Source organism: Typopeltis vanoorti, chromosome 9, assembly GCF_054136105.1.
Source record: "Typopeltis vanoorti isolate ZY-2024b chromosome 9, IOZ_Tvanoo_1.0, whole genome shotgun sequence".
NCBI classification, from domain to species: Eukaryota; Metazoa; Arthropoda; class Arachnida; order Uropygi; family Thelyphonidae; genus Typopeltis; species Typopeltis vanoorti.
In genome coordinates, this window is record NC_143557.1 from 80,966,621 (window position 1) to 80,979,241 (window position 12,621).

The following is a 12,621-nucleotide window of genomic DNA, read 5'->3' on the forward strand; positions in this document are numbered from 1 at the left end:
ACTTTCATGAACAAGTCCCACAACATGTCAATTCCCCCCCCCCCCCAGTGCCTTCCATGCCTCCACTGGAATCTTGTCGGGGGGGGCCCACTGATTTTCCATTCCTCATCCTCTTCATGGCCTCCGTCACTTACACTCTACTGATGTTCTGCACCATCCCCTCAGAAGGCTGCCCATCTTCTCTGCGAGTCCTTGCATTTTCCTCATTCAAAAGTCCCTCAAAGTATATTCTCCATCTGTTTCTTATGTCCAAATCTCTCCATAATACTCTTCCTTCAGCGTCTTTGATCTGGCTCACATGTAAGATGTCCTTTGCTGGAGTCCTTGCATTTTCCTCATTCAAAAGTCCCTCAAAGTATATTCTCCATTTGTTTCTTATGTCCACATCCCTCCATCTCTGTCCTTCCTTTGTTTCTATTTGATCATACAGATCTTGATATGCCATGGCCTTCGCCTGTGTCACAACTCTCTTGGCTTCTTGCTTTCTCTCTCTGTACACCTCTCTGTCCTCTTCCACTCTTGAGTCATCTCACTTCTGCTTTGCCTTCCTCTTAGCTGTCACTGCCACTTGTACATTATTATTCCACTACAACCCTCCTTCTGCTCTCTAATCTTTCCAGATGTCTCACCAAGCACCTCGATTGCACAGCTCAGGATTAATAATGAAATTATAAGATTGAATGGCATGGTATTGAATTAAAAAAAATCATGCCTTTATTTATCTTGTTAGTTTTACTGACTCACCTTCAGTTGAAGAAGTCCTTAAAAAAAAAAAAAAAAATTTCTTACATCCTGAAATATCAGGCAATTAATTCTTTTATATTACAGGTTAATGATTTTTTGCAAGCATCAGGTTTATCAGATCATATGACTGTTGAAGAAGTGGCTATGGGGTTCATTCAGGTAGCAAATGAAGCAATGTGCCGTCCTATTCGAGCCATCACTCAGGGCAAAGGATATGATACATCGCAACATGTTCTTTCATGCTTTGGTGGAGCAGGTGGTCAGCATGCCTGTGCTATAGCTCGTTCCTTGGGAATGTCTGAAGTTTTTATTCATAGGTGAGTGTATTTTATTTTAAACTAGATTTCTGGCATGTTTGTAGTGTGCTGAAATACTGTCAATTTCATAACATCATTTATTAACAATATATTTAAACATACTCTGCCATTTGGTATGTACGAGTGAAACTAACCATTGCTATGGAAACATAGATGCATAAAGTTATCTGTTTTTGTCTGCTTAAGTCAGAAATTTTGCCACCTGTATGTATGCAAGTAGAATCTATTATTGGCTTAGAAACATAATGCATAATATCATATCTGTCTTCTATGTCAAATGGATGTGATATTCTTCTATACCACAAACAAAAAAAAAAAGGATCTAGCATAAATCTTATTTTAAACATGAATGAAAATAATGAAATTATAAGATTGAATGGCATGGTATTGGATTAAAAAAAAATCATGCCTTTATTTATCTTGTTAGTTTTACTGACTCACCTTCAGTTAAAGAAGTCCTTAAAAAAAAAAAAAGATTTCTTACATCCTTGATGCAAATGAAACAAGGTCTTTCCAACTCAAAGGCATTTAATTAAGTTTAGCGTATTCCAGTAATTATTGGACAGACCAAACTCAGCACTCTCATTTCAGATACTCCTTGTATTAGTATACAAACATAACCATCTAAGAGAAGTCTCACAAATCAGGCTTATTTCACTGTGTGTGTGTGTGTGTGTGTGTGTGTGTGTGTGTGTGTGTGGTGAGAAGATGGGGAAATTTTGCGACATAATTACTGATGCTAAGTGGAGACAGTACTGCTACTTCAACCATCTAGCTATCCTCTTTCCAACTTAGCAGTTATTGCCAAAACATCTTCCCCAGCAGCAGCAATAGTGATGATCAGACTATCCCATGAAAAAGGTATGGAATTAGAAATGAGTTTTTTAGTTAATTTAATTCTACTTAGTGTATATTGTGATTACTGTAACATGATTACTCTAAATTCAACCTGCATAGCAGCATTTCCAGCTATCTGTAAGAGATTGATTTTAGCATGTAAGGCAATTGTCATATTTTTACTGAAAAAATGCCTGCTTCAGTGCAATTCTTTCAATTGAGTGATGAATTCAATGTCAGGAGTAGAGTCGATGCTCCATCACTTTCAAGTTCTTGGTTCACGTCATCTGACAGGTTCCAACACATGGTTTTGCATTGTCATGCAACATGGAAATACGAATATGGAAACTTAATTAAAAATAATTTTATATATGCATTTAACATTTGCTCTCTCTCTCTCTCTACCCCCCCCCTTTGCCACTTTTCTTCCTACATAATAAAATGGTCTCTGACTTTGAAAAGGAGAGCGATTTTAACATGTATTATTTTTTCAGGCTTCGTATATAGCTGAAACATGCTGGCACACCAAAAAAGTTCCCAGTTGGATAAAAACTTGCCTTTTTGAGAAATGAATACTCAGGCTATTAATTTCCAGAAATCTCTCTCTCTCTCACTCTCTCTCACTCACTCACTCACACACACACACACACACACACACACACACACACACACACACACACACACACACACACATTCTACTCCCCCTAGCATTACAAAGCTTTGAAAATGAGAACAATTTTTCTATATACTTTTGGATGATCAAATAACCAGATTACTCATTTTCAGACATAAACAGTATACCAGATAAGGTGTGATGCTAATTCTTTGATTGCCATATTTATCTCTTTCATGCAGTACATTTAATTGATTGAGATGTTAAGAAGTTTATTCAACTTTAGCATAATTTTTAATGAGACTTTTAAATAGTTTTTTTTTTTTTTTTACTAATCCAATTATTATATTACATAATACGTAATACATAGAATACATAATACTTAATACATAATATTTGATATTTTTTATAGTTGATTCTTACTATAGCAAACTTCTATGGACCACAGGAACAGTTTTTCATCATCATCAAATTCCTGACATTTACCCTCAAAGGGTGTACAGGATATGATAGTACTACATGAAAAATTTACATCATTACTAACTTCCTACCTACAATTTTCTGCCAAATCAATCTGTTACCTGTCAAAGCTACAACAATGTCAGATTTTATATTTATATTTCTATTGTCTAAGGCACTTTGTATCGTATCAATCGACCTATATCTTGGTCTTCCTCTGGGTCGTTTTCCTGCCAACCTGGCAGAGAAAACTTGTTTTGCTAATCTTTCCTCACCCATTCTGTTTAAGTGACCATACCACCTGAGATTAGCTCTGCTAACGCAATCCTGGATGCTGACAATGTCAAGTTCTTTCCTGATATCCTCATTTTTAATATGATATTGCCATTGATGGCATCTGTTCATGCCCCTAATCTTTCTCAGGACTCTCATATCTGTGGCCTCTAGTCTTTGGTCAAGTATTTTACTTCTGACCCAGCTCTCAGATCCATAAGTTAAAATTGGTTTGAACACTGTCTTGTATACAGCTAATTCAGTGTTCCGACTAATTTCTCTCTTATTCCATATAAATGTATTCAGTTGATCTCCTACCATACCAACTTTGTTAATTCTGTTATCTATTTCCATATTTAATTTACCATCTTCACTAAAAATCGTGCCTAAGTAGCTGAAATGTTTTACTTTTTCTATAGGTTCTCCATTCACAATGCAGCTGATATTTTCCATGCTTCTGCCTATTTTCATTATCTTTGTCTTGTTATTGCTGACCTTTATACCATATCTGTCACAACAGTTATTCAATTTAGTCAGGAAATCTTGTAGGCATGTAGTGGATTTATTTAGAAGTATAACATCATCCACATAAAGCAAGGAGCTGACATTATCTCCAATTTTGATATCATGTTTAATACCACTTACCTTCATAATGTGATCCATATAGATAATGAATAACAGAGGGGATAATGTACATCCTTGTCTCACACCAGATTTAACATTAAACCATCTTCCTGTACTTCCTTCAATTCTAACTGCTGACATAAAACTCAAATAAAGACTGAGTATTGTTTGATATAATGATCCACTGACACCATACAACTGTAGCATTTTGAATAGCTTCTCTCTTGGCACCTTGTCATATGCTTTTACCAGATCTACAAAACTTAAATACAGATCTTTGTTATATTCCCATGACTTTTCAACTATTTGTCGTAAATATCTGATTGTGACAGCCTCTATTTGGCCTAAATTCAGCTTGTTCCTCACCAAGCTTCCCTTCCACAATCCTTCTCAACCGTTTCTCAAGTATACTGGCATAAATCTTACCAGGAACCAGTAGGGAAATACCTCTGTAATTCTCACAATCAGTTTTATTTCCCTTTTTACAGGGTGTTCGGGATAAATTTGACAGTTTCGTAAGGAAAAAGAAAATCTTCTTTGTATCTATTAAATTTAATGAATTGACAAAAAAACATTACAGGCAGAGTTAATTACAATACTATCAACAAGATTTACTCAAAATAACCACCATTAGCATCGATCACAGCTTCAATTCTGCTTCGGAACCTCGAACAAGCTGATGCTACAGTCTCCCTGGGAAGGGCCGCAAAAACTGTTTTAATTTTATCCATTAACTGGGCTTTTGTATTACTGGAAGTGCGATTGGTGTCTTTTTCAACTGCGCCCCATACAAAATAATCCATGGGGTTAAGGTCTGGGGAGTTTGGAGGCCAAACATTTGGACTGGTGAAGTCGTAGAAATTTTCAGACAACCATTTTTGACTTTTCCCAGAGGTGTGGCAAGGGGCCGAATCCTGCTGCCATACATACGGCCTACCATTGGCTACCCTTGTTATCCAGGGCTTGACTACAGTTAGCAACTCCACGAACAAAGCCCGAATTCCAATGCCAGGGTTCTTCAACACCTGTTCCTGCAGATTTGCGAGGAATTCTGCTGTACGAACGCAATCAGATCGTCTGCTAGGGATCTTTCTTCTTGCTACATCCTCGTAGTCACCATTGCAAGTCTCTAGTTCATGCCTGATTGTTTTTACTGTATTCAGGGAGCATTGGGCAGCAGTCGTAATATCCTTATTTTGATGGCGGGCACGAATCATCATGATACAAGTTATTCTCTTCCATGATTCAGGTGGGTTCCAGCTATCCATCCTTTCTGACATCTTGTATATGAATGAAGAAGGGTCCAAACTTTTAAATGAAGAGAAGTGTGTGTTAATACATGTAACTTACGGAAAAATATAATTAATTATAAATATGTCAAATTTATCCCGAACACCCTGTATATATTGGTACTATGAGAGCTCTACTCCAATCATCTGGAATTCGTTCTTCTGTCCAGGCCCTCTGCAGTTTAGCCACTGTAAAACTCTTATACCTCCATACTTGAGCATTTCTTGGTCTGATATCATCTACTCCAACTGCCTTTCCTCATTTCAGACTTTTGGTGGCTTTTTCTACTTCAAGCATGGATATATATTCCTGATTGCATGCCTGGTCAGTGTTTTTTATCACTGTGCTGTCATCACTGCTAGTTTCATTTAGCAATGTTTCAAAGTAAATACTCCATACTTCAAGGATATCTTTTTCTCCAGTTTTCATATCACCTTTGTCATCTCTAATTCCTTTTACAGCACTCTTTCCTCCATTTCTGAGCTTCTTCAACAATCTCCAGAATATCTTTCCACCTTCTTGATATTTATTTTCTATGTTCTTGCCAAAGTCTTCCCATGACTTTTGTTTAGCTGACTTATTTGCCAGGAACTTTTGATATGCTTTCTTCTTTTCCTTCACTGCCTCTTTAACTTCTTGTGTCCACCAAGGAGTTCTGATTTTTCTATCCCTGCAGACAACCTCACCACATGCCTCTCTGGCAGAATCAATCAATGTTTTTTTCGGAGCTTGCCACTGAATCTCCAAGGTTTGATTCCTCTTCTCAAATTCTTTCATTTTTTTCTTGAATAATGTTTGTATATTTTAGTCTACAGTTCACATCTGAGAGCTGCTCAACTTTTATGCGTTTTAAAACTTTCTTACATGTTCTTCTTTTCGATATGAAATTCAATTTTATCCTGCTTAAGACTAAATGGTGATCACTTCCAATTTCAAATCCTCTGTACACTCTAGTGTCCTGCACCAGTGAGAAAACATCGCTGTCAATGAGACTTTTCTTATTCTTGGCATCTTCTCTCCATGCAAATTTATACAAATTTTTTATGTTGGAACATGGTGTTAGTAATAACCAGTTCATGTCCTGAGCAGAAATCCTACGATTATTTGCCATTATTATTAGCTTTGTTCTTTTCTCCAAATTTTGCAAAAATATTTTTGTATATCTGACAATGATTTCCTACTCTGCTATTTAGATCCCCAACCAACTTTTCATTGTGTCAGTTGCTTTTTCTAAAGCCTCAAAAAATTCCTCCACTTCTACCTTAGGAGAACCTTCTGTGGGACAAATGAGTCTCATTGTCCAGTTCCATTCTGATATTTGCCCACATCATTCTACTTGAAATTGCCTGCCATTCAAGAAGATTAGCCTCATATTTAGTGTTGAATACTATGGCTTCTCCTTCTTTTCCTTGATTGTCATTGCCTGAAAATAACATTTTGTATTTATTGCTCAGAAAAATCTCACCAGTTTTTGTCTTTTTTGTTTCAGTCACCCCTATTATGTTGATCTGGTACTTTTATAATTCCTCAGCTAGCTCCATTTCTTTGCCATTCAGGCTTCGGATGTTGATAGTACCGATCTTCAATTCTGGTGATATTGAGTTGGGGTGTGTTTTAGGAATTTTTCCCTTAGCTGACTTTTTGCTGTTTGCCCTGGTTCTCTGGCGAAAACAACGGGGGCCTTGTTTAACTGGGAGATGCCCCAGCCGGCATGAAATTCTATCATGTTGTACCATCATTTAATATTGGGTTTAAGCCAATAAGAATACAATTTGGTTGACTAAATCCCAAATTGTCAGCCCATCTTCGTTCGTTCAGTATCGAATATAACATTTTGTATTTATTGCTCAGAAAAATCTCACCAGTTTGTCTTTTTTGTTTCAGTCACCCCTATTATGTCGATCTGGTACTTTTATAATTCCTCAGCTAGCTCCATTTCTTTGCCATTCAGGCTTCGGATGTTGATAGTACCGATCTTCAATTCTGGTGATATTGAGTTGGGGTGTGTTTTAGGAATTTTTCCCTTAGCTGACTTTTCGCTGTTTGCCCTGGTTCTCTGGCGAAAACAACGGGGCCTTGTTTAACTGGGAGATGCCCCAGCCGGCATGAAATTCTATCATGTTGTACCATCATTTAATATTGGGTTTAAGCCAATAAGAATACAATTTGGTCGACTAAATCCCAAATTGTCAGCCCATCTTCGTTCGTTCAGTATCCAGGTAGATACCTAACAGGGTGCACCACGAGAAGGTGAGAATTGGACACTAGGTCAGAAGCCCTGGTCAGTTCTCCACATTCCTTTAAAGGCTATGTGGAGGTCTCCTCTCAGTTATACAGCTTTGACCCTTTAGCACCTCTTCAGGAACAGTTTATTATAGTGAATTTCTTTTAGCATCAAATTTTATCCATGTTGTTGGGTTTGATTAGAATCTTTCAGTAGTTTGTTATAGTAGTGTTATAGTGAGAGCTGATTATTGGTCTGCCTGGATGGAGTTTGAGAAAATTTGGCAATTAGAATTTCTATTGTGTATTTGGTCAAACAAAAGATGTCTGCAGCACACAAACCAAAAATGGATCGACATGTAAATTGACCTATAATTTTTTGCCAAAAGTGTCACCATTCAGTAGAGGTCTTTCAAATATGTAAATTTCTCATTATGTAAATATGTAATCATTTATAATTTTAAATGAGAAAATGGTGGAAATGCTGACATTGAAAATTCAACTCTGAACAATTTTCCAACTACACTATATGTCAATTGCAATAACAATTGATTAATCCAGTGTATATTTGGGTTATCAGGCCTGTAGCATAATTTAGTTTGAATAGCTGATAAGAGTTTTTATGATTGGATTGTTGACAAAATGATAATAATTTATGCCAGAAATAGTTCTAGGTACAGTTGTAATTAATGAATTAGATCACTATATAAGAATGCTATTATGAAATGCACCTTTTTTTGTGGTTGATTATGATATTACTTGTGTTAACTAGAATCATGTTTTGACTCATCTCTTGAATGAAATCATTTTCTTTATTGTAATTGTTTAGTTAATTTTTGAAAAATGTCTGGAATAGTTATTAAAATGCCTTTTTTAAGTAATGCTCCTGGATGACAGCATATTGATTAATAAAATTCCACAATAATATTATACTGTATAGTTATATGTATCATTTTTAAAGTCTAAAAAAGACCACTGGAGTGAATTATACAGTATAACCTTTATGATATATATCAAATGTAGTGTGTATAGAATGTGTCAGAGTTGAAATTCAGCTTGAATTTAAATTGTTTATTTAACTTGCTTGACATAATTTCATTAAAAAAAAACTTACAACTAAAGCTTACTCTAATTTTTTAGATATGCAGGTATCCTTTCAGCATATGGAATGGCTCTTGCAGATGTTGTGTATGAATGTCAGGAACCCTGTGCTTTGGTTTATAGAAATGGTATTTAATTTCTATTTATGACTGAGTAGTATATGGCATTTAAAAAATAATAATTTTTTATATTATATATTTTATTTTCTGATATGCATATCACAAAATAAAGAAGAACCAGATTAAAATGTATATATAAGGATTTTTTTTTTTTTTTCATTTCCTTTTTTTTAAGGTTGACTGTCGATTTAAAAATAAATGAAGAGATGTTTTGGGCAAAGTTATTTATTGATATCCTAAATCTTTTCGGTTTTGTTATTGTTGTCATATCAGTGTTAAGAATAATTAGTCAGAAAGGTTTTATTATTTTTATTAGTTTTACTTGAGTGTGAATCAAGAATTTTTTGTTTAAGTAAAATGTTGTATTGAAGATTCTGTTGTGTGCTAGTATATGTTGTCTTGGAGGCACATGTGGTCTATTTTTATATCTAACTCCTCAATTTTATATATGGCTGTTTCCAAAACTGTAGTTTTGGAAACAGGCATATATGGTTGCAAACTGGAGTTGCAAAACTGTAGTTTCCTCATGTAGACTCATTCTTCTAGGGGTTCCATTGTGTCCCCACATTTATCCTTTTCTGGTGTTTTAATCCTTGTCATGTATTTTTAATCTTCGCTTTTAATTTTAAAATTTACATTTATTGGTTTTAATTTTTGTAATTTATTCTTTTATGGTTGTTCAGTTTCATATGATTGCAAACAATTTATTCTTCAAGTGTCATCCCCTAGAAGGAGTGTTGTGTCCTGAATAAACTAAGAAAGAAGATTTAACATGAACTATTCAGGAACAACTTTATGTAAATATAAGCAGAGAATGTGGTGTGTGGGCTATATACTGGAAAGGTAATTTTTTGTATATAATACTAAATTAGGAGTAAGAAATTGTATAACAAATGAAAGAAAATTGTAAGACCTAACCTGTTGTGCATAAGGGTCAGATAAAGAAATTAATTAAAGTGTTAAATTTATAAGGTAGCAAAACCTGTAAGCCAGAGTCCAAGGGTCACCTTTTGACCGTCCAGTGTTATGTATACCGGGAGGGGGGGGGAGAAGTTATGAGAAGGAGAAACCAGAGCGCTGTCCAAGAAAAACACAACAAGCGCACGTGCGATGTAATAGAGGGAGCTGGATGCCGTGATGTAAACCCATGTGACCACGTTAGTGGGCATCGCTATAGCCGAGAAATGCCGAGAAGAGAAAGAAAACAAAAGGGTCAAGCAACCCCCACTCAAGGCTTTTTTTGGTTCCGGTTTCCTGATCGATCGGACGTTGGTCCAGTTCGCACCTACGGAGAGGTTCCAGGTGGCCGTGGGAGGTATGCGGCATCTGTCGTAGTGTACCAAGTAGGACTAGCTATTTCCTTGGACTAGGTTAGCTGTGTTATGTCATGCGACGGAAGAACCAAGTAGATGCCATCCGTTCTGGCTAAGCTCCTGAGCCATATCGTCTTTCCCACGGGGAATCCAGCTGTACAGTTTGTAGTAGGTGACCAGACGGATAGCAGACTGAGAAGAAGCCTTGATGTTCTAGACAAGGCAGAAGAAAACATCGAGTATCATTCCAGTGATGGTAACGTAGACTCTTGTGATATATTTTTCAGTTGCAGAATTGTGTGCTTTCTAGGGAACAATTTAGTGTAGTGGACTTATTTTATTGAACTTTAGGAACTGTCTACAACTTGGCATAGGCCCATTTTGTTTGAGAACTGTCTGTCTAGAAAGGCCATGTTTATTCTGTATGAATTAGTAGTAATGTGTTAAATGATATAATTAGTGACCACATGAGTGTAGAAAGGGTGATAAGTGTTAATGAGATGATGTTAAGTTGCATATAGAGGTGGTCCAAGCAAGTTTGTTCGATAAGTGTTAATGAGATAATGTTAAGTTGCATATAGAGGTGGTCCAAGCAAGTTTGTTCATGTATTTTGTTTAGTAATATTGAACCAAAGATATTACTTGAGAATGATTCAGATTACTTAGTAGTAATACTTACTTGTATAATTTCTTTTATTAATAAATGTTTCTTAATACCTGCCTTATCTGATTTAGTATATGAATTCAAATAGCCACTCATAAAATTACTGTCGAACTTAATTACTGTGTATCATTCTGAGAGACATCCTGGATAAGAGTTCATCTATCCTTGGTATTGGCTGGTGCAGTTAAAATATAAATTTGTCAATGCTTATCGGGTGGACTGTCTCAGAAGATATGTTAATGGTCACATCCCATACAAGGACAAAGCCCTAAACATTAAGTAACCTACACGTGGTTAAACTATAGAGAGGCCAAAGAACGGTTTGTTTAAAAGGGGGAAAGATTTAAGTAAAAAACGAAATAAGTATAGAATAAAGTTTAAAAGGGAAAGATATACGAGAATAAAATATTAAATTAAATAAGAATTAAAGATAAAATAAGATGAAGAAGCTATAACAAATAAGATGAAGAAGCTATAACAAATGGCACAGTTGATAGGATTTATTTAGTTAGATATAAGAAAACACGATATAACAGGAGGTTGGTAATCATGTCACAGAACTTTTTTTTTCTTTCTTTTGCTACTCTGTAACATTATGATAATTCAAACCAATCCAGTCCTTAATATCTTAAAACCACATTCTCCTGGGTCTACCTCTCCCTCTTTTTCCATGCAGTTTCCCTTCTAATATTAATTTCTGAATGCCTTCTTGTCTAGTTAGATGTCCAAAATATTTAAATTTTCGTTCTTTAATTATTTTCATTAATGTTCTTTTCATTTTTGCTTTCTTTAAAACATTTTCATTTTCTCTGTCCATAATATTTTCAACATTCTTCTGATGGTCCACATTTCGAAAGCTTCTGATTTTTTTTTCTGCTTCTTTATTTAGAGTCTCTTCTACAACAAGTTTCACTGTTGTAGAAGAGGCTTGACTAGATATAGCATTTATTTAATCTTTTTCTTGTGTCTATGTTAATGTCTCTGGATGTTAGAACAGTTTTCATATCAATAAAGGCTTTTCTTGCTATTTCTATTCTTCTTTTTATTTTTTTAAGGGAATTTCCTCCATCTGTAAACATTTGTTCCAGATATATAAAAGACTGAACCTGTTAAATTTTCTTTTGGTTAACAGTTATGTTTAGTTTCTTATTTATTGGTTCTTTTGATATAATCATGCACTTTGTTTTCTTCAGGTTAATAATTAATCCCATGTCTAAGCTTCTGTTGTAAATTTCTGTGGCTAAGTTTTGAAGATCATCTTCAGATTCAGCTATTTATTGATAAACAATTTATTGATGATGTATTATCTCAAGTTATGTTCCAAGTTATAAATTTCAAAGTTATGAAGAAAGAAACACAAAGTACTCCAGATCTATCCCAATATATGTGTCATAAAATGCATTATCTATGTCATAATAGGTTTATTCATTAAATCACAGGTAAAAGGCAGCATGTTCAAAACATAGGGATACGCCTTAGCAAAATAAGCTTGCAATGTTATATTAATTTGTAATTTCCTTATCATCCAGTGAAACATTTTGCTTATTCTAAGAACTGTTGATTAAGCACATTGCTAATGTAGAGTTCTTATTCTTATAGGGAAAAAAATGAGGTAGTGATGAATTTTTAGCAAATTGCTATCTGAATGATCTGACAAATATTTCATTACAAAGATTTACTTCTTATTTTTTCTTCTCATCTTGTCAGATTCACTGTGATGGTCACCAGTATGTTTGACTTTGCTTTTTTGTAAGTAATCATTTGTAATTTGCCATTGCAATATCCATTCTGTAATTTCCATACTCATTATTTGGAATGAGTATGGAAATTATTACCTCTGGACCAAGGAATGGACGAGGTGGGAACCTCTAGAGGTCAAACATATTTTCATGATTATTCGGGTCTTCAGTAAGCAAAGTGGTAGTATTACATCAGATATTTAGAATCATCTCCTACTTATACATGAAAGGGACAGATTTTTTTTTTTCTTAAAAATTTAGAATGTTGATATTTCACAGATTTAGTTGCAGTGTTTCTTATTACT

At 35.0% G+C, this 12,621-nt stretch overlaps 1 protein-coding gene across 1 annotated transcript in view; it reads left to right on the forward strand.

Moving 5' to 3' along the window:
• LOC150103198 (5-oxoprolinase) overlaps positions 1 to 12,621 on the forward strand; it is a 368,797-nt gene that overhangs the window by 89,012 nt on the left and 267,164 nt on the right. The window contains exons 12-13 of the mRNA XM_090398524.1: positions 829 to 1,061; positions 8,521 to 8,609. Coding sequence (XP_090254650.1) covers positions 829 to 1,061; positions 8,521 to 8,609 — 322 coding nt within the window. The remainder of the gene's footprint in view (positions 1 to 828; positions 1,062 to 8,520; positions 8,610 to 12,621) is intronic.